Source organism: Amaranthus tricolor, chromosome 6, assembly GCF_026212465.1.
Source record: "Amaranthus tricolor cultivar Red isolate AtriRed21 chromosome 6, ASM2621246v1, whole genome shotgun sequence".
NCBI classification, from domain to species: Eukaryota; Viridiplantae; Streptophyta; class Magnoliopsida; order Caryophyllales; family Amaranthaceae; genus Amaranthus; species Amaranthus tricolor.
In genome coordinates, this window is record NC_080052.1 from 22,860,603 (window position 1) to 22,883,960 (window position 23,358).

The 23,358-nt window shown below is 33.6% G+C and overlaps 2 protein-coding genes across 2 annotated transcripts; both read left to right on the top strand.

The window, feature by feature from the left end:
- Positions 1-683: 683 nt before the first annotated feature.
- LOC130814959 (conserved oligomeric Golgi complex subunit 8) lies at positions 684-12,465 on the top strand. The gene is made up of 12 exons (XM_057681260.1): positions 684-1,084; positions 1,168-1,320; positions 2,557-2,705; positions 3,894-3,971; positions 4,086-4,179; positions 4,325-4,399; positions 4,751-5,047; positions 6,453-6,520; positions 6,601-6,655; positions 6,903-7,041; positions 11,377-11,561; positions 11,752-12,465. Exons 1-12 carry the CDS (start codon positions 926-928, stop codon positions 12,046-12,048), a joined length of 1,749 nt encoding a protein of 582 aa, XP_057537243.1. The 5' UTR covers positions 684-925; the 3' UTR covers positions 12,049-12,465.
- A 730-nt stretch (positions 12,466-13,195) lies between these two features.
- LOC130815244 (vacuolar protein sorting-associated protein 29) lies at positions 13,196-18,670 on the top strand. Its single transcript, XM_057681639.1, has 3 exons — positions 13,196-13,460; positions 16,982-17,119; positions 18,115-18,670. Exons 1-3 carry the CDS (start codon positions 13,329-13,331, stop codon positions 18,415-18,417), a joined length of 573 nt encoding a protein of 190 aa, XP_057537622.1. The 5' UTR covers positions 13,196-13,328; the 3' UTR covers positions 18,418-18,670.
- The last annotated feature ends 4,688 nt before the right edge of the window (positions 18,671-23,358 follow it).

A 23,358-nucleotide genomic window follows, 5' to 3' on the forward strand; every position in this document is an offset into this window, starting at 1 on the left:
TAGACTTCTTGACAAAGTCCCTTTCATTAAAGAAGTTTGAGCAAGTTGAACAAATGATTAAAATGTCTCATCTCCGCGATATTTGTTGAAATCAGGGCAAGAATTGTATGCATACACTCTTTTTTCTTTATTTTAAGGTTCAATGTGAGACAATATAGAAGAAATATGTTGTAACATTGTTGCACTATTTTCTTTTAGCTATTTTTTTTTTATAATTTACAATATGAGAATTGATGATCCATTTCAGAAAGCATTCAGGGGAAATATTGATTGTGAAAGTTATTTATTGCTTTTACACATAGGTGAATACATATACGGTAAATATGTGATTTTGCGTAGAGACTATGATATCTCGGATTAAACTTTAAAAAAGAATGATTGACTACTCATATCAATAAAGTGCATCTTCTTTTCAAGTGAGTCAATTTGCTAAAAACCCCATAGTAAAGTGTGCTAGGTGGGAGCAATCGTAGGATGAGTGACCTTTTGGGAAGTTTTATCAGTTGCGCACCAGTGAGGCCAAAATGCGTTAAAAAAACTTATATTGATCTGTAAGGTCAGTCTACGGCTTCCATAATAGTTACCAACGGTCTGATGGAGTCGGGATGTTACATTAACAAATATATACTAAGTATAACTTTTTCTCTATTACTTATTTACTCATTTTAGTTTATCTACGTTTTCTTCAAATCTTGATTGGGGGAATAAATTTAGTATTTGGATCACTTATTTAATTTTAATCTAGTGAAGGTTAGATAGGAAAGCGAAAATTAATCATTTTGTAGCCCGTCAGGCTCGAACCGATTTGTCACCGGCAAAGCCCTCCGGCAAAGTCCCAAAGCTGAAGTACTCAAATTTGGATCTGAATATTTTCTCCTCCAACTAGCTCTGATCACATTCCCTTCCTTCCTCTCCGACGCCATTAATGTTTCAAGCGAAGGCTGAGAGGAGAGAATCCATGGATTCTTCATCAAACTTAGAAGAGAATGGCGAAGCAGTAGCAGGACTCATACCTCTAGCTTCAGTCTCCCAACAACCATATGTCTCTGAACTCCTCTCTTTCACTCTTGATCGTCTTCACAAGGTCTCTTTTTTTGCTGCATTTCTCTTCATTTTAACTCAAAATTATCTTGATTCTGATTTTTTGACATTATCTTGTTTCGACAGGAACCCGAACTTCTCCGAGTTGATGCTGAGAGGATCCGGCGCCAGATGCAGGAAGTTGCGGTGGCTAATTATCGCTCTTTTATAGCTGCTGCTGATGCGTTGGTTTCTATTAGAGAAGAAGTTTCCTCCATTGATAATCATCTTGAGTCTCTGGTAACTAATTTTCTTAATGATTTGTTGATTTACCAATGTTTATATAATACTTAATTGTTTTGAAATCAACTATAGGTTATCTTTTATGCGAAGATTCTTTATATTGGATTAAACATTTACATTGCTTTTAGTCTGGTGATATTTATCAATGAACTTGCCAATTGCCGGAAAATTAGTCCGAGTCCTCAAATTTTGACCAAGAATTATTGCAATGCATTGCTTAGATTTAGATATGTCCATTATTTCGAATTTTCGATGGCCCAAAGATTTACAGTTCTTTGCTTTCGAATTATAACGAACTAAGGTAAAATGACCAATTAAATCACGTGCACTCCTTAATTATGCGAAATTGCACATGATGTTTGCTACCAAGGGTCAATTAGAAACAACCTCTTTGTTAGTTTTATCATTAAATAAGGTTGTGTACATTCGACCCTCTCAAACCCTATCTTAGGTGAAAGCCACTTAATGACATTGAGGTAATGGAATGAATTGCTTAAATTAGATGCATTATTAAAAATTGTTGATTCAAAGTTATTATATTGCTTATTATTCACATATTCTACTGTAAAACTTTCTAAAAGCCCAACATTCTGATCCATATAGTAGCGCCAGTCTAATGGCCGTTTGATAAAACTTGTCCTTTAACTTTAAGGGCACACCTCAGTCACATATTCCAACAATCACCCTTTATTTTGCCACCTGCACTTAATTCTATGAGTTACAACTTGTTGGATATCCTCAGTACTCTGAAATATAGACCTAAGGTATTTACATCATTCACTTAAAGCGATTTATTTCTCTTTCAGCTTTATAGTGCCTCTCGTTATCTCATTTGTGCTAAAGTTACCCTCCATGTACTATGTCTTGCTCCAACTTTATTGGAAACCTTATTACTCCAGCTCTTGTCTCTACGTTCTAATTTAGTATTTACCCCCTTTTTGGTCTCATCTATCAAAACAATGTCGTCAGCAAACAACATGTACTAACACACGTTCTCTTGTAATTATCGAGTTATTGCATCTAGAACCGCTGCAATAAGAAAGGGGTGTAGGGCCGAGCCTTGATGGTGGCCAATTGTGATTGGAAATGTAAATTGATCATAATTTTGAAGTTGGATGCTGGTGCAATGCCTAGACTCTTGAAGTTTTGCCTATGATTCTTGAAAAGTCTTGCTTAGTTGATTGATTTTAAGCTTAAGTTTGTAATTTATTTTTGCTTTACTTTTTGCTACAGATTGCTGAAGTCCCTAAATTGACATCAGGTTGCACTGAGTTCATTGAATCAGCTGAACAAATTTTGGAGAAGAGGAAAATGAACCAAACCTTGCTTGCAAATCACAGTACTTTGCTTGACTTGCTTGAAATTCCTCAGCTTATGGACACGTATGTGGTTGTTGTGTTTAATTGTAGTTTGATACTTGAGAGTTTAAGTTAGGAAAAAATTGGAAAGTTTTTGATTTTCCATCAGTATCTAGTTTTTCTCGGTGGTTTGTGAATTTTTTCACATCGTTTTCATAATATTTGTTGGCTAAATGGGAGAGGCAAAAAAACATCGAAATTTATCTGGATTAACCTTCATTAAGAGTTAAATTTCATGTAGTTGGTATTTTATAGTGGCCTTTACTCTCCGTATGTGCTGTGACAAGCGAAACGTAAATCATATTTTTGTGGTGATAGCATTAGGTTAAAGATGTTTGATTCATGTATGCAAGAGAATCACAATGTCTACACTCCCGATATACATGTACTATGGTCTATATTTTATCTTTTGATTAAGGTCACATACCTGTGGTCGTGAGCTTTTGTACATGACATTTTGAATATCCATTGTTTGGGCATGCGTCCTCAATCTTTTGGGATTAAGGCTCTGGCATTGTTGTTGTTGTTGTGGTGGTGGGCATGCATTAAGACAATAAGAAGAAGCTTCTTTCAGGAAAATATAGAATTGGACAAGCAATGACTAAGAGGCAAATGGAGACCAAAGATGATTTGGATGAAGGGGGCTAAAAATGATATGTCTTATTCAGCGGGAACATATATCATTGGATGGGAATGAATGGAAAAAGATGGATATTTATAGGCGATATTTTATGTTCTTAGCTATAAAAGCACTACGACGTTCCATTGTGCACTTTTGGGAAAAAAGCATTTGCCAAAGCATGTACTTTTTGAATTTTTTTTTATCAATTTTGTGCCTTAACCCAGGCGTTCCTCGCGCGCCTTCGCACCTTCCATTGCGCCTTGTGTGCCTTTTGAATTGCTCCTTGCTTGAAATTGAGAAAGCAATTGTTCTCATGCGTAGCCCTTGGGTGCACTTTGTGTTTAGACTTGCCCTAGGCGCATCTTTGAAAACTAAGCATACAATGATTTGTTTTGGTTCATGTAGTTAGCTCTGTATTGATACTAAGGCTTTGGCATTGCTGTTGTTGTGTTTTACATTACATGGTATAGGTTATAGTGAGTACCAAATGTGGATTTAAAGTGATAAGTGTAACTTCTAGATGCTTTATTGTTTTGATTTCTATTCATGGGTAAGGTTGCTGATACAATGTATTGGTTTTTGAGGTCCAGATGTGTGAGGAATGGAAATTATGATGAAGCGCTTGACTTGGAAGCTTTTGTTAGCAAATTATGCACCTTGCATCCAAAGTGAGAATCATTTTCCTTGTTTATCTTCTGCACTCGTTTGTTTGTCTCATGCTCTTATTGAGCTTGTTTAGAAAATCTCACTGATTTTGTATAATATTTTCTTTATCCTTTCAGGATCCCTGTTCTTCAAGCTTTGTCTGTGGAGGTTAACCAGGCAACACAATCTATGCTTTCACAGCTTCTCCAGAAGCTCAGATCAAATATTCAAGTACTTATAATTTGCTAAAAGTAGATTTTTTGTATAGGTGCATTCTGAGCACAATTCAGAGTGCTTTTTTTTTTTGTCCTTTTCAGTGATTTTGAAACTGTCTGGATACTATGGTAATATAAATTTATCATGCTTTACATTGCAGTTGCCAGAATGTCTTCGTATCATTGGATATTTACGTCGAATAGGTGTCTTTAGCGAGTATGAAATGCGCTTGCAGGTTTGGTTTGCTTTTATAGATTGCATTTTTTTGCAAATAGTTATTTCTTTATTACTTCATTCCTCATGATTTGACTATTTCACTGTTTTTCTCATTCTTTTGTCATTCAAAATAGCAATAGACATTAATTTTTCTATATTAAAACAAGCATGTTTACATGAGTCTTGCTTGTTTCAAATATAAGTGCAATGACTAACACCTCCTTGAAAATTGTCCATAATCTTGGACAAAGGCTTATATGGAATGCAGAAGGATCATATTCATTGCTTAAGTGAGTTTAGTATATATGCACATGCTTCTAATTTGTGCTTGTTATTCATGATTTATCATTTTGTAATTTGTGTAAGACAGTTTTTGAGATGTAGAGAGGCTTGGCTTACTGGAATCCTTGATGATTTGGACCAAAGAAACCCGTATGAGTACTTAAAGGGAATGGTCAACTGTCACAGGATGCATTTATTTGATGTTGTGAACCAATACCGAGCCATATTTGCTGATGATACGTCTGGAAGTGAAGAAAACTATGATGGGGGGCTTCTCTTTAGTTGGGCTATGCACCAAATTACATCTCACCTAAAGATGCTGAAGCTCATGCTTCCCAAGATAACTGAAGGAGGATCTTTATCAAACATTCTTGATCAGTGCATGGCAAGTAAAATCCTGTTTGGTCATGTTTTTTAGTTTTTGTGTGCAATTATGTGATCATATTTTACACATGCTTGTTCCCACTTGCTAATTGAAGACTGATCTTGTCTTTTATTTATCTTCGGTATGCATGTTTAGGAAACTGGTTGGAGTAGGGCTATATAGTATGTTAGTTGTGAAATGAGAAAAAAGTGATTGTAGGTAGGAATAAAAGGTAGTACTAATAATTCAATTATTTGGGAGAAAAACGATTGATCTGATGAGGTATAAAGTAGTTAGATGAAGTGAGACCCAACAGTGGAGATTTTTTTCTGTCCTAGTCATTTGGTAGATTATATTTGGATATACCAAAGTGAATGCCTGGAAAATTATGTTTTTGGTTTGGACCATAGTGCAAATTATCCCCCGCATGCATTACCGTATCACAAATGGTGTATTTAGAACCATATGAGAGGAATCAATTATGTCGCATGAACCTATGTGATATCGCTTTTTTTCAAGGAGCAACCATATGTAGCCTTGCTTAAGAGGGAGTTTGGGGAATATTCAGATGTAAGTATCGCTGCCCATACAATTGATAGTCCATGTGCTAATTCACCCTTGAAGATAGTATCCACTTGAATAGAGACTCTTAACAACAATTTTCTTTGAAGTTTGATCCTCTTGTACAAATTTTGACCCCTAAACTTGCATGAGGGTGGAGGCAGAAGGTTGGGGTCTTCAGGTGAGATGTTTACCTGTTTTTACCCTGCAACTTCTTCGTAGTGTTAATTACTGAATCATATGATTAAAAATGAAAACACAGAAAAAATGTGAGGACATTTTAAATTAAGCCATTAATACGTGGTTCATGTTGGTTTTTTCGGTAGATCCTACTTGGTAAATCGAATGGACATAGGTATACCATTTTTGTCTTTTATATTGGACAGAGTAGCTAAGGGGTTAAGATATTTAGTAATTTATTCTTCTTCAGAGGGAAAATTAAGTTCTTGTAGGTGTGGACGAATTTTGAAAGTGTACGTACTCCTGGGTGATACCCTGTGGATTAATGGATCTCATTTCTACTTATCTTACCCAGAGTACAGAAATATGGATTGGTTTCGCACTAACTAGATCTTTTGCACTTAATTGCTCCCATCCAAAAACACACATAAAAAATCATCAAAAGGAATGCGTTGCATTTTACCCTGGTAAGAAGACTTCTAAAGACCTTGGATTAATTGGATCAATAGGCAAGGGACTACAATAAGTAGTAATGACCTTGACATAGCATGAAAGACCATCAGGAGCCCTTTAGATGCCTTTTATGTTTCTTTCATTTTGAAAATAAATAGTTACTTGGCGCTTTTGTAAAAAGATTCTTTTCTGTTGATTTATAATTTTATGCTTGACTTGCTGCATATGACAGTACTGTGCGATGGGGCTCGGTTGGGTTGGATTGGATTTTCGGGGTCTGCTTCCATCACTATTTGAAGAGTAAGGATTATTATGACTTTTCTTTGGTTTCTATTAAGGTTTCAACTTGCACACTAATTATATTTGTTGTTTTTTCTCAGGGCTGTTCTAAACTTATTTGTGAAGAATATTGCCACTGCTGTTGAGAATTTTCAGGTAATACATGTACTCCAAGATTAGGGTTCTGCTGATATCTTGAAATGATCTATTCCAGACTTTGTTAATTGGCATTTGATGCACATCTGCATTAGAAGTGCTTCATCAGGCCATTTTTTGTTTATTTTTTGATAAAGCATTTGCTTCATATAAACTTCTAATCGTGAAGTCCTGGCCTTTTCTTTCATCCTTCCAGTATAGCTCTTTCCTTCTATAATTGCTTCTAACTCTCAGCATACGTGATCAGCTTGTCCTGGATTCACATCGATGGGTCCCATTGCCAGCAGTTGGGTTTTCAGGCACTTCTGCTAATGAAGAAAGTCGAGAAGACATGACTCCGCCTTCAAATTTAATGGAGCATCCACCCCTTGCTGTATTTATAAATGGTGTGTATCTCTATCATGCATGCAAGTAATGTTTTGATACATTTTTGTCTATTAAGTGCGAAACAATATTTGTTTATAGGTACTAGGGTTATTTAAGATTGTAAAGAAAATCTATGCAACAATGCCAAAGAATCCCAACATTTGGAGTCGACTACATGAATGAAAAAGTCAACTTAAGAAATCGCTCATTACAAACAATACACTTTGTTTGACCCGTTTAATCTAAGATCTAAGAAATCAATACAAATGATTATCCATATGTATCCATGTCCTCCATTCATTTCTATCATTCTATAGATTGTAAGATATTCGTACAATTTCATTTTTTTTTATGCCAGTCTTTATTTATTGACTATTCAAGTCATTTAAGTCCAACCTCTTCCTCTACTAAGCTTTTCAAAGTTTCAAAATTCCACTTTTCTTACTCGTTCATTATCTAGTGTTCTTTGCATATGATCAAACCAAAACGATTTCTCATTTTGTCTTCAAAATCTATGACTCCTAGATCCTTTCTTATGTCTCATCCAACTTAACATATGCATCTTATCTTCCTACTATAAGCTCTTCTCTAAGGCCAACATTTTGACCCGATATAGTACTCTTAATATTGTGCTAGGAAATTCTCAGTTTCTGACATGCATGGGTTGTATAATATTTTGATCGAAGTGTCCATTTCAGGCACCAAATCTTATGCTTTACATCTTGATCAATATCTCGTGAAACAAATTGAGCCAATTTATTTGAAATACTCATTTCACTTGGGAGGAGCTCCTTTTTATGTAATTTTACAACATAACTTCTATAATCCTCCATGCCAAACTGACATTCTATATATTCTATCTTACTTAGACTTATTTTAAAGTTTGAAATCTTCGCATTTTAACGCTTGCCTCCACATTTGTAGTTTAGCATTTACATGATTTTTAATTTTCATGGTAGTCTTTGATAAAAATCAAATTAGTTCTCGAAACTGCTTGTTTCTTCTCATGTGATGTTCTATCACCCTTGCCTCGTTGCTTCATGATGTGGTTCATTAGCTTAATCCCCGATAGTCCGAACAATTCTGTGCATCCCCTTTGTTTTTGTTTCATCATCATCATCTTCATACCCAATTTATCCCGTTCATAGGAAACTATGATTAGAATATGAGGAGGGAAGGTTGGCGACAACCCATACCCATAATGGAGGATGGGAACAAAGAGTCCCTCGGCTCAAGAAAGATTTTTTGAAAAAGAGGTTCTTGTAATGAAAAGGAATGAGTGAAACTGAATCCGCTAGCTTGCATCTTACCACACAAGCCTGGCCCTTAATCATAAAATTAAAAATAAATATAATATTGTTTATCCTTGGTCTTTTCGCATCTTGTTTGTTCTTCATATATTGTTGTAAAGGTTAGCCAGCCAATTCAATCCCGTTTACTCTAAACATTTATGAGCTTCAAATCAATATGAATATCATTTGAACCTACTTCTTGTTTTGCTTAATTTTCTTTGGGGCTCCTTCCTCTTATCCTTTTAAAATTCCTTTCATATTGTTCTCTTCTGCTTGTTTCATCAAGATATTTCATGTTGCTTCCTCTATTGTACAACACATCAAAGTACTCATTTCACTATCCTTGATCTTTTCATCTTGGACATGAATTTTGTGTCGTTTATCTTTGATACACTTTACCCAGTTAAGATACTCCCTAACCTCTTATCTCTTTTTGGATATCTTATTATGTTTATTTTCCGTCTTAGTAATTCAACTTGTTGTATACTTTTTCATGTGCTTTTAACTTTGCCTTACGTACTGCTTTTTGTCTTGGTTTTGGCTTCCTCAGATTTCGTAATGTTGTCCTTACTCTCACATTTTCCAAAAGTCAAATATCTTTCTTTCTTTTTGTCTATTGCTACCTTTCCTTATTTGCTCCACACATCGTATCCTTTTTCACTATCATACCACTTTATGTTTCTACTGGATTTTCCTTAGCCGCACGAGTTATACAGTCCAACTTAAATTTGCATCTACCTTGTTGTCTAATCAGTTTGTTCAACAACTCTATTACTAAAACTTTAGGCTTTTAGGGTTCCCTTGTTTAAGGTTCTACCATTTGATTTTTCAATGTCCTTGGATTTTATCTTGTGCAAGTATAAATGTATGATTGTATATGAATATCTAGGACTAGGAGTTTGTCTTGAGTGGCGATACATTCATCTAGTCTATACAGTTTAGAAGGCTTTCCCTATCATTTTTCCTAGTCAAAAAGTAATCGATTTAGGGTGCATTCACTTTACTTTTACAAGTCACCAAATGTTTTTTACACTTTCTATCACTTATCAAGTATTAAATCATATGCTTCCTCAAATTTTGACCCTCCCTTATTTTTTTTTATTTAAAATGTCCATGAGCACTCTCGAAGTCACTTTATGTTAGCGTAACATTAGTGCTTAACATAACTATTCTGAGGACCATCAATATACAATGTTTTTGATGTTTGCATCACACCTGCTAGCTCCCAAAATTTTATTGAGTGCTTCTTTTGCTCCTACTTTAGACACATATGCACTAATGACATTCAATTTTTTTCTTTCATATACAAGATTTCCCGGTATTATTCTAATCATTTATTCTACACTCTACAACATCTTTGGCTTATCACCTGTCCATCAAATAGAAACTGCATATTTTCCCCTCCTTTTTGAATGTCTTAGCCATTTTTCTAACGCTTTGTCTTCTATATGCAAATAATGCTAATCTTACGTTTTATGCAACATCTATAAACTCTTATTATTTCCCTTAAAGAGTGCTTCAAGATGGCAATTCTATCTTAGATTGGTCTCTTATCTCTAATACCCAATAGTTTTTTGGTATGAATTTTGCTTCACAGTAGCAGAAATAGTAAGACAAGAAAAAGGAAAAAAAGAACAATATTAGCTAGGCATTGAATTTCAAGTATCAGGGGACTCCCAATGGTACTTCTATTACTTCTTTTTGCATAATTCTCAAGGATTACAGCAGCATGTATATATAGTGTACTTGCAACACAAAGTATATCAAACAATAGGATTGTCTTACACTAAGTTGGCATGGTTTTAAAGTTTCGTGAGAATTCCCATTACATCCACTTAGGAAACTTTTCACCTATGTGTAACTCCTACATAGAAACGTTTGAAAGAACTACACTACTCAACTCTCATCACTAACTAGAAGTTATTGCCTGGTTTATTGTAAGCTTCAAACTTTATTCAAAATCAGAATTTTTCAAACCTAAACAATAAGCGGTAACCGCTGAATTGGATTGATCTTCAATGATGGTCTTCTCCTGGTGCGATGTCCAAATTGAGCTTCAATAATGAGATTAACTTACAGTAACCTCCATCTTTGATGGATGAATTAGTTTTCCTTTCGATGCTTGTTATTAGGCGTAACTAGGTTAGCTGATTGAAGCTTGCAACTCCCTTGCTTAAGGTGTGCTATACTTCATTTCATGGCTGGCCATTGTTGCATGTAACTTCACTTCAGTAAGGAATCTACAATGGTTGATTCCGCATTTCAGTGCTACACAATTAGCTCATCTGTAATCTTGTAACCTCCCTTGTGTTTAGGTATATAACTCATCATTTCTAAGTTGTCCAATGTTCTCATTATGGTTTGTATGTTCCCTTCATATGTGCGCCTACAATGTTGATTGTTTAAGCTATGGAACACCCTCTATTAAGACTGCAACAATAAGGTGTATAACTCCTACTTCAATGCTCAAACACATGCCACATTCTATATTTATCCTAATTTGAACGGCATGTATTTTTCCTTTGGATTCAGCCCTTGGAGTTTCTCTCCATGTTACTTTTAATGGGTTCAGTCCATTGTCACCATTGAGGTCCAATTGATTTGGAGCAACTCCTTTATAAAGCTCAGAAAGTATTTTATCCTTTTTGTGCATTAATGTTGCTTGGACTAATAACCCTTGGACACTATGGACACTTGGGACGTTTCCTTGTTTCACCATCTTGAACTTTGCCATTGTAAATGGTGCTCATATATGATGTATTTGATGCTTTTGAGTTTGGACATTAAGGAACACAATCCTCGAATGAAATATGCATGTTGATGTGTCCGAGATCTCATCACGGCCTTGCAGCCCTTGTATATTTCACACTACACTTGGTCTGGTAGGTGAAGCGTAAAGCTCGTGCCCTGTGCCCATTCGGCTCCACATTCGGGGAATAATTGATCATCAATATCATGCACTACTTATCTCAGATTTGGGTATAGCAATTTAATAAACTGGTAATTCTGATGTCGTTGATCAGATTCTGATGTGGGTATTTCTTCATCTCCTGATGTCTGTAGGTGTATCTGCAGCACTGAATGAGCTACGCCCTTGTGCTCCAATCAGCTTGAAACATATTCTAGCACAGGAATTATTGAAAGGACTCAAAGCTGTTCATAACTCATTGTTGAGATATAATGAAGCACGAATGCTTAGAGAGAATGAATCCACACTTTTCTTTTCTCTTTGTCGCGCATTCATGGAGGTGAAATTGACATGAATTCTGTACTCTCTTTTGACTTCATATACTTCTAGTTTTTTGTTGCACGATTCTCTCAAACGTTCTCACTTTTGGGAGAAATGGTACAATATTAAAAATATAGCAAGTGTATCTGTAATTTTTTTTAAATATATATATAGTCTTAATTTCTAACCTGCATTTTGTTCTTGATCAGGTTGCATTTCCTTATTGTTCAACTTGTTTTGGTCGTTGTTACCCTGGTGGGGCAACCCTTATTATGGATGCCAAAGGTTCATTTGATGGGCTAACCCGTTTGTTATCAGTGTCATCATCAAGAGAGATTCCTAGGCGAACACAAAGTTTAGATTTACATAGCATATCAGAAAATGAGAGTTCATCTACATTAGAAAATGGGATTATCCCTGAAAGTGAACAAAAGGACAGTGAGGTAATTGAAGACGAACATAATAGTGAAGATACAAAGGCCAATACGAAAGATGGTGATTCGTAATAGTCGGATCATTTCAGATGTCCATGAATCAAAGGTGGCTCGTGTTTTCAGAGTTCTATGTTTCGTGTCAGATTTGAAGTTTTCTTCATGGGAGCCAAGGTAGAGGATATGATTGTTTTTTAAGCGGGAACCAATGTGATTGTTCTTTAAAAAATAAGTATAGAATTGAATGATTAAATTTGAGATATACTTGGACATTTGTTAGTCATGAATCAGTGAATGTATATCCTCAAAATGCAAGCTTGGGAAAGAGATGTTTTTCTAGATATTAGTTTGTTAACAAATTTTGCATATATTGTAGTATTATTTGAAGCCTTTCTGGTACATTTCGGAAGATTATGTTGTACAACTTATTTAGCGAGGCTGAAGTAAACCATGTTTATTGAGTTTTGTTTCCAAACAATTATTTTGCATTCACCTATTTGTCCATTCTAAGAGAGGTGATGATCATGAGAAAGCAAATCAAAAGATTCTTAAATAATTGGTACAAACTCTCCCAAGCTAGCTAAACAAGTGCAAACTTGTTTATTCTATCAATGTGGGATACTTGAAAAGCTATTGAAAAGGAAAGTGTTGTCCCTCAATGGTAGAATAAGTTTATACTTGTTTATAAATAAGATGTTCACAAAGATTGGAGTTGGGTCTCATATGGACAAGTATACATTTTTTTGTTCTACTAATGCACTTGTACAGAGTTTTACAAAATTCGTAGACTTTCTTCTTTTTGAAGTACTTACATACATATAGTAAGAGTCATGTTAGAAGACAACCAATTCATATCCATACATCTCCAAAGAGAAGGCATGAGAAATGTAATCCAAGAGACTCGAGACTTATTTATAGATGAAATTTCAAACGCCTTAAGTATAGTTCAAGGGAATACCCAATTTTGTTGAAAATCGAATATGCTAATTATTCATAAAATCATGCACGCACAGGTTAAGTATGACAGAGTTATTTATAATTTTTTTACGACTATTTATTTTTACAGATAACCGCTTAATATCTTTGTGATTATTAACAATTGAATATTAAAAGCCGCTCACAATCTCAAAATATTTTTATAAAGTTAATTAACTAAAACCGCTAAAATTGTTAGCAATTAAATTATTAAATTAAAACGGCTTTTCGTTAATGGTTTTACGAAGCATTTGTGTTGAGACTCAGCTCAAAACACACGGCGACCTATATTCAAAATTTGGATTTATTGCGGCATAATTTTGAGCAAAGCCTCGCACTACGCGCCCATCCCGGAGTTGTGTCTCCTTAGAAAGCAAAAAATGGTGCTTGTATTGGCGATTGGGGATTTACATATCCCTCATAGGGCACCTGATCTCCCTCCCAAGTTCAAGTCTATGCTTGTCCCTGGCAAGATTCAACACATCATCTGCACTGGTAATCTCTGTATCAAAGTTAGTATCTTGCTTCCTCTCTCCTTTGACCTTTTTTTTTTATGAATTATGTTGTCCTTTTGTTTGATGGATGATTCTTCAGATTTATTTCATTTTCTTTTGTGTTTTTGATTGATGATCATGTATTGCCATTTTATTCTTGTCTGATAATCAAAATCACAACTCTTGTGTTTTTAGCTGTTATTATTTGGTTTTATACTAGTTGGCGACATGGGAGATCACTTTTCTGTAGCCCAAGTATGATACATTGATTGAAATATATAAGAGGAATTATGCAATCTGCTCAATGGTTACAATGATTCTCTGCAATGCTTTTTCTTTTTTTCTTTTTTTTATTGCAATCTAGGTATTCCTTATACATGGTTGATGGCTATACTTCAGCACTCAGCTGTGCATGATGTGTTTAAAAATATGATTCTGATCATATATTTATCCTCCTTACCATTTTGTAATTTTCTGAATGAAATCTAAATTTTTAGGCAATTTACTTAAAAATATTGTTAACTATACTATCCATGTAGTTTAGGAATTGTTGAATGTTCATATATGTGATCTAGTTGCTCAAAAAGCTATTTTACATCTTACATGCGCTTTTACTTCTATTATGTTATCCAAACTTGTTATCTTACTTCATGCACTTGTCTTGGATCCTCATAACTCTACATGGGTATGGATACTTGACACTTGATTTTCAACAGTAAATTTCCATTTGATAGCTGTGTGTATTCATGTCAGACACAAATAGCTATGTCTAATTAACATCTGCAAAAAGTGGCTTGGAATAATGCTATAAAAGTGCAAGCATTAGCTTTTAATACTTTATCTACATGCGCACACTCTATTCCTTGCTATACAATGATTTCTGAAGATTGGTAGTGTAGTGTTTTAAGTTGATAACGCTATTGTTTGCTGAACATAAAGCGTCAAATGTGAACAACTTCACAGTATTGTAAACAGTGAATGCCTGGAAGGTTGCAAATTATGATGAAGATGTTGTCAATTCACCTTTTGTAAAAAAAATGATTTATTGTTACCTCTGAATTATGCAATGCCACTCGAGTCTTGACTGGTTCGATGGATTTTGTATGAATATGGGCCTGACTAGACACTGCAAATAGCAGGATGCATGTGGGTTGACTGATAATGTCTATATGCTAGTAGTTTACTACTTTACTATGTGTACTTTTATTTATATGAAGTTGTATATGATGTTTGCTATCAAGATTCAAGGGTCAATCATAAAAAACTATTCGTTTTTGCAAGGCTAAGGTTACGTACATCCTATCCTCTAACTCCTCCTAGGTAGAAGCTTTTTAATGACATTAATGGAATGCTGTTACACTCATGAGAAGAACATTTATTCCTCGCTATTTGGCCATTTTTCTGTTTAGATAACTCCAATGTATTGACTTGTGCGGTAACTATGTAGGTATCTACGGTCTCCCTTCCTTTCTTTATTTGTGTTCTAATGACATGGAAGGGGCGTTAATTTGCTCATTAGAAAAACTTATTTTTTTGATGATTGCAAGAGGTTGATTTTGAGCTTTAAGATGATGATGCTTGTGCAATGACAGAATTATGCACACTTCCTCTAAGAATCCTTCCATATTTGTATGTGCCTCTTGGTGTTTTGTTTCTGCTGCTTTTGTTTCTGCTTTTAGTGTTTTTTACTGCTTATTTTGTGTGCCCCATTTATCATGTCAACTATTTACTGTTGATTCATTGCTTTCCTTGATTGTGTCTATGAGCCTAACACTGAAGAGTAGAATGAAGTAACTCCACAAGCTAGTATAATTTAAAAGAGTAAAATAAAACCTTTTTAAAGCATTGTATTAGTGGAAAATCATTGTTATACAATATTTTGAAACAATTTTATATTTGAAATTTGAATAAATACTTTTGGCATCTAGTTTCTTGTGAAGAAATCAAAGGTTTAAAAAATTTAGTGACTTAAACTTCCTTATTTGTGAAATATAATTGGGTTCAAATGCATATCCACTGCAGTAATGTGTTGTAAAGCCTAGTGTGGTGACACAATGCTATATTATGGATGTTGCTTTCTAAATATAGTTCTAAAGCACGCAATGCCGTATGGATTTTCACAAAATGGAAAATTGAATTTCCTTTGTACATTCACCTTGATGCAAGGGAATTCATTTGAATTAACTTTTTATCATCAAAACTTCTCACTCAGACACTGCTTAAGTTTAGGCATCTCTCCAAGTCTCCATCCACTAAGAATTTTAGGATGTACAAAGGTAGTGTATGTAATAAAGCTTAGTGTTTTTTCATAATTTGATTATTATTTATACGTATAAGCTTAATTCATTTAAGTTGTTGCTGCGAACTTTTTTCTATTCCTTAGTATTGGCTTCCCTATATTACCACCCTATTAGTATCCAAGTCATGATAGTTAATCGAAGAAAAGTTTATTGTGTTTCATATAAGTACATAATTTGAGTTCACTAACATCCTCATCACATCTATTTTATTCATTTGACATGAATATAGACAGAGGGACAAATTTCGCTTGTTGAAAAAATTGCAAGATTTGAGTTGAAACAACCCGGTCTACCAATTTAATTTAAAACGATGTTTAAGCTTAGCAGAACAATTTTTAGTAAGTCGAGTTGTTCAAAGGAGACTTCGGAAGATTACCTCAGTAGAGTTTAGAAACTTCTTGGTTTAGAATTGAACTTGATTTACTGTACACAATTCACATCTTATTTCAAAAGATTTAATTTAAAAATCCATCTTAAGTAAAAAAGTTAAAATTGGGTTCTTGCCTGGAAACATGACATGAGCACATAAACAACAATATAACTTCTGAATCAAGCTAGGTATCTAGGTCAAACCCAATAGGAACTTTGCACGTCAATGATACTGCCTCTCACTAGAGAGACATACACAGATGACAAAAACTTACACTTGAGCAAAGTTGAGCACACACATGACAATTTATATCATTGTCATTAATGCATTAACTTAAATTTTATGAATATTATGATCAACAGAATGGAATGTGACTTGAGTTACATAATTGAACTTGAGAGTTGAAATATCTGATACCTAATTAGTTTATGAATATGAGTATTACATACTCAGCATACGTATAATTTCTATGCCAAAGGCCTTATATCATTGCTCATATACTGAAGAACGTAGAGATCTTAAGTGAATGTTATTGAAACACGATACATAGAAAACATTGGATGTATTGTCATATGATTCAGGGATATTATGTGAATGTGAATGAAAAGGAGATCTTAAATCGCTACACTTGGAACGAATGGGGATCGTCACCCTTTGGATACTTACAATGTTTGCAAGACTAGATTATGATCCCTTATACGCTTTTGGATTTTTATTTGATTTTCAGTGCATATTCACACCCCCTTCTTTGAATTAATCATTAAACTAACATTTAGTTCGGTAAACCAAAGCTAATCCTGCAATTTTGGTGGCCATATTATATCTATCTTATCAATAAAGGTAAGCATGACTCATGGAATTATTTGCAGGAAGTACATGATTACCTGAAAACAATATGTCCAGATCTCCATGTTACTCGAGGTGAATATGATGAAGATGCACGTTATCCGGAGACAAAAACCCTAACCATCGGTCAGTTCAAACTTGGACTTTGCCATGGTCACCAGGTTAGACAATCATTTAAAGTTTCTTGGCCCTGTGATTGTATGTTTTTTGCTCAATCTTTCATGTTGAAGCATACTAAAAAGGCACTGCTATGTTGTCGTTCCTGAAGGCCTCACATTACAGCATCTGCGAATATAGAATTGTATCCTAACTTGAATTCTTATATGGAGTTCTGTTCTTGACTACCCAACAATGGATATCGCATTCAGTTACAGCTTACGAGCATGAGCTCTTTCTTTTGCTTGTTGTTGGGATGATGGGAAAGTGATTTTAACCATTATTGCCGCCACCATTTGTTCTTGCTTTTCTCTTATTATAACTTTACTGCTGTGACTATGCTGCATTGTCAGCAATTTGTTGAGGATCATAAATTTTTGTATAAAACCTGAAACTGATTGTTCCTCTCCATATCGCTGTGCATTTGATATGTGATGGGATTGAGAAACTAGTTTGCAAACTTTATTCTATGCATGTTCGATAATGAATGTAGTTGGAGGGGAAGGTGGGTGTGTGAATGAGAAAATAGTAAGAAGGGTGAGGTCAGAAGATAACATGGCATGTAGAATCAAGGTGTAGAATATGCTGAGTATAAAGAGTCTGTAGAGACAATGTGCACTTGTCATCATTGTCGTATCGCATGAATTTTGTTCATTTGGCTTTTTGGTCCTTAACATTAAAGGACACTGATGTCTCCTGTAAGTGACTGTTATAATTTACATACTGTTTATTATCAACTCAATTATCTTATAGATATATATTTCCCAAAGAGGGAATGATGGTTTGATGCAGATTTGTGAATAGGGCTATATTCAGTATTCTGTAACTACCAAACGTGAGGTCAGAAAAGTTGTTCAAAAGGAGGATGAGTATTGGGCTTCAGCTTTCCATGACTAAAAAACCTTGGAGATTGATCATCAGATTGTAACTTTTTTAGAGATACATGTCCATCTTAATGCCTTTTTATTTTTGGTATCCAACTATCAGTAAAACCTTGCAGGTTATTCCATGGGGGGACTTGGATTCTCTTGCTATGCTTCAGAGGCAGTTGGACGTGGACATCCTTGTGACGGGGCATACACATCAATTTACAGCATACAAGCATGAAGGTGGTGTTGTCATAAATCCAGGATCTGCCACCGGTGCATACAGCAGCATCACCTACGATGTTAACCCAAGCTTCGTATTAATGGATATTGACGGGCTTCGTGTGGTGGTTTATGTGTATGAGCTGATTGATGGGGAAGTTAAGGTGGATAAAATTGATTTCAAAAAGACAACTGCTCCACACTCTCCTCACTGACTCAAAACAACTTTGCAGAATTTTCTTCTTATTTTCCCTGAATCTGAAACAAGACTATTACTGAGTTGTTTTAAAAATGTAATGGGCCAAGTAGGTTTGTCACCTGAGCATGTATCTTAACTGTGTGTATAACCAGATTTTAGCTTTGTTTGGATTTGAGTTTGTTGGTTTGGATTCTTGTTTGATTGTTTTGCATATGTACTTGGTATATAGGAATACTTTATAGTCTATCCGAGCAATTATAATATCTGTGTATCTATGGTGTAACAGAAGTTTAAAAAGTATTATGCGATTTCAAAAGAAAGAGCTCATATGATGATAATTATAGTTGGGCTTACATAAAAAGCATTTCACGATGAGACTGTCTCACATAAGAATTTGTAATTTTAGCAGTTCTCCTGTGCACTGACCTCATGTATGAGACCACAACCAGCCCAGCGCAATAAGCTTTTTTAAATCACTCAAAATCAAACTTTAAATCGCCTATTCTAAAATATAAAAAGTCAATTTCAATACTTAAATTGCCAATTTCAAGCACTAACCTCAACAAAGGCCCAACTTGTATAATTTTTTATTTCAATCCAAATTTGAGACTTAAAATGTCAAATTTAAGATAACGTTGGTTGGTCCTTTACGACTTGGATTTGGTCTTTTAAATCTTGAAATTAAAATTTTATTAAATAAAATTTAATATTTAATTTAAGAATTAAAATAAAATAGACTTAAGTCTTGATATTGGTCAACTCATTTTTAGATTTGGCCTTTTAGGTCTTGTATTTGATCTTTTAAATTTTAAATTTGGTATAAAAGTATTAAAAAAATTTTTGGGTCGTGAACTATTTAACCTATTTATAAGTTGTTGAACCTATGTAACCGCTGCATACAAGTTTTTGTTTGATATAAAATATGATTGGCTTCAAATACTAGCTTGAACCCGATCTATAAATAATGGGATGGAAACTAAAATCTTAAAAATCTCGGTAGCATACAAAACATATGTGAAAATTCGAAAAAATAAGTTTATTGTTAAAAAAATTCTCCAAATAAGTTTTAAAAAATTTTAATTTCTAAAAGATTCTCCAAATTAGTTAAAAAAATTTGTTCGTCGTTACTAACATGTTTGAATGGACAACAAAACAAGTGTAAGTTTGTTGTTATCAACAGCGAACAAACCATGACACACAATTATTTTAACGAATTCAAATTTAAAATTAATTTTGATAGCTAATCTCTCTTAAATTTCCCTTTTGTGTTTGAATTTTTTTGGTAGCTAATCTCCCTTAAATTTCCCTTTTGTGTTTGAATTTTCAAAAAACTTAGAAAATTTTTCAAAAAATCAAAATGATAGCTTAGAGAATAACTGTATTTCTCTAATTAGGTTTGACATCCTCTAAATAACTTGCACATAACACTCTTAACATCTATTGGCAATTCATTGACCAACGTCCAACATTATGACTCTTTGCATGATTATTATTTGCATTAAAACGAGTTCAATTCATGTCCCACACTTGGTTACAATGAGCACATCATACAAATGTCACGGACTTATAAACCAATACTCTAAATTTCCAACGCAAGATTTCTTGATTTAGCAGGAGTTGAAAAATTAATAAAGAACCTAACTTAACTATAATTTTTCTAATAAAAATGTAGAATGAAAATTGCTATTATTAATAAGATGTGTATTGATGTGTGCATTTAAAGGTATATATGTCAATGTGTGAGTTACAAAAGACTCAAATTTGACAATTTAATAGACTTTTTTTTGACCCATTAAGGACCCTAAACCCTAGACCCATTAGATACGGAGGGTCTAGATCTAGGTCTGAAAATTTTAGACCTTTAGGGACTGAATCCGAGTCTAAATCCATCAAAAATAAATAAGTCCGTATTTAAATTTGGCTGAATCCACTCCATACCCGCCATGGCCATCTGTAATAATTTGCAATCATTAAATGGAGTTCAATTCATGTCATACACTTGATCCCAATGAGCACATCATTGAAAATGTCATGGACATATAAACCAATACTCCAAATTAATTTCCAACCCAAACTTTCTTAATTTAAGAAGGGAGTTGAAAAATCAATAAAAAAAACCTAACATAACTGTAAGGTTTTTTAATTAAAATGCAGAAGGAAAAATATTACAAGAGCAAAAAGATGTTGATGTGGTAAATTAAAACCAATCAATAACCTAATAAAAGATCCTTTAAAAAAATGATGATGCAAATGTGAAATTTATTTTTTAAACAATAACATAAAATTAAAATTTTAAATGTTAACCCTCCAAAGATATTTACAAAAAGTTGCATTTTTTCCTAATTATAGATACCAATGTAGAATTATTTAAAACTTGCATTTTTTTTTTTTTTTTGTTTAGTACTCCATATAGTAATTATTATCCACTTGTAAAATCTGATGAAAACAAAAAAAAGTTGATGTCAATCCCTTAGAGAGTACCACAAAGAAGTCAATGAGGTTGAAATACTAAAAAAAAGTAATGATGGCCATGAATTAAATGAAGATCTTAAGAGATATTCCTTAAGAAATACTTTGTTGGGCAGATGAAAAAAATAAGCAATGCAAGTTGGAGCAAAGAATTGAAGGGAATTGTCAGAAAAAAGCTCCAATAAGAAGAGGCAGGTGAGCTTGCATTTGCATGACTCTCTGTTGGAAATAATAACATCCCATTGCATGCTTCATTGCTTTCTTTCCCTGAATTTCAAGGGTAACCATGTGTATTCATTTTTATTCAATCATGTTAACATTATTTTATGCTTCATTTTCATGAGTCCCAATGTGAACTACTCTACTTATTGTGGACTTGTGGTTACTAGTGGCTTTGCATGGTTGTCATTATGCTGGATTTTAAAGAAGAGTTTTGTTATTCATCGAGATGGTGAGAATTAAACTATTGTTATATGGTGGAAGGGAAAATTGACTCGTATAACTGATTGAAATGATTGAGTTAGATCAACTTATTTTGTTAACTGATTTAACCAGCTGGTTTTAAGCACGTTGGTGGGAATACTTACTAGGGGTATTTAGCAAACGACTAATAGCTGGTTACATTGGTTAATTTGACCAGTTTATTTTAAACCCGCTACTATGAGCAGCTTGCTTAAAAACTGTTTATTCATAATAATAACTTGTTTCAACCAGCTAATTTAGCAAACATTAGTATGTTTGACTATTAGTTTGACCACTCAATCCTCTATTTGTTATGAATAAACAGTTTTTAAGCAACTAATAATTAACTAATTTAGCAAACTAATGGTTTGACCACTCAATCCTCTATTTGTACCAAATAAGCTAAAATTGCCTAATAAGCTAGCTATATGCCAAGAACCCCCATTGTTAATTATTAGTTGATCATAATAACAATTTAATTCAAACAATCAATTTACCAAATACTTGTATTAGATTGTTTGATCATTCAAACATCTAATTAATCCAAATGAGTTAAACCAAAATATTCTGCCAAACACTTTTAAAGTTTGAATCTAATAAATTAACTTAGAAAAAAAACCCTATGTAAAAAGCTTTGATGCAATATGCAATAATTCTTGAAAATAATCATGGTTAGGTTAGGTTTTATCTTATCCCTTGGTACTTTGTGCATACTTGTCCTTGTGTTAGATTAAGTGGGTTTCACGCAATTACTCCTAAAAATTATGCTTAAAATTATTATTAATCCACAAACATTAATAATCTTGCAATTTGGCTTATCACATGGATAGAAATTATAAAAAGCAAAAGATTGTTGGAATTTTGCTTATATTAGCCTCAAAAAGGCAATCTTTGGCTCAAATATTAAGAGTTTTTATTGGGTTGGTGGTGAAGATTGGATTAGATCACATATAATTTTGGAAGAACTTTTGCAACTTGGAAGGTAAGGAAGTGGAAGGAAGAGGAATTTTAATCATTCAAAAGACCAAACTTTTTAATAAGGAAATAATTCCATGCTTGGAAAATATATTAAATAACCATCTTTGAATGGCCTTAATCTATAACTTGATTGTCATAGTCTATGTGGATGCACGTGAATCACTTATTATGTAATTGAATAACATTAGTCCAAACAAATTTTGGTGATTAAGATAATATAATACACATTACCTACAATATATTAATTTGGCTTAAATGTATATTCACACTTCTACTTGTAGGAACTTTCCATCTTTTGACATATAACACACTATAGTATATAAGATATTTTAGTATTTTAATTGTCAGTTTAAATTTTTGATTTAATTGGTTTTTTAATATAATGTCAGAAATTAACATGATAAGGTTAGAATCTCATCCACCCTTTTTTATTTAACGTAATATCTAGCATTAGATATGAGAAGAGTACTATGTGCTAAGGGACGTGTTAAAGTATATAATATATCCCGAGCTAAGCTATTGATTTATTTGGTTAGTTGACGTGTTATCATAAGTCAACATGACACAAGAGGTCAGGGGCTGAATCTCATACACCGCTTAGTATTTCAACTAGAATATATATCTAGTCCCAAATATGAAGAGCGGACTTGTGTGGGAGGTGTGTTTGAGTATATATATACAACATATGCTGAGACTTAACTTAGCCATTTACTTAAACTTTTAGTTGAATTGATTTATTGATATCATATCAACTTAGAATTTCTTCCCCTCGTTATTATTTAAAGTCGAATATATAACAGCAGGTATGAGGTCTCAACTGAGGAGTATGTATATAATATATATCGAAATTTCAACTACCAATTAAATTGATGTTTCAACATAGTGGATCCTAAATCTTCTTTTAAAAGGACAAAATTAATGAACTATGTTAACAAGTCATGCTAGAAGATTAACATCACTATATTTCTTTAGAGTTTTTTCCATCAAATGCAGCTAATGAAACCGTGTTTAGTACATATATTATACACTACAATTCAACTACTATATT

Coding starts and splice junctions, on each gene's coding strand:
- LOC130815244 (XM_057681639.1), top strand. CDS start 13,329: ATGGTGCTTGTATTGGCGATTGGGGATTTACATATCCCTCATAGGGCA. Junction 13,461..16,981: donor CTGGTAATCTCTGTATCAAA/GTTAGTATCTTG, acceptor AATTATTTGCAG/GAAGTACATGATTACCTGAA. Junction 17,120..18,114: donor GACTTTGCCATGGTCACCAG/GTTAGACAATCA, acceptor AAAACCTTGCAG/GTTATTCCATGGGGGGACTT.
- LOC130814959 (XM_057681260.1), top strand. CDS start 926: ATGTTTCAAGCGAAGGCTGAGAGGAGAGAATCCATGGATTCTTCATCA. Junction 4,180..4,324: donor AGCTCAGATCAAATATTCAA/GTACTTATAATT, acceptor TTTACATTGCAG/TTGCCAGAATGTCTTCGTAT. Junction 4,400..4,750: donor AGTATGAAATGCGCTTGCAG/GTTTGGTTTGCT, acceptor TGTGTAAGACAG/TTTTTGAGATGTAGAGAGGC.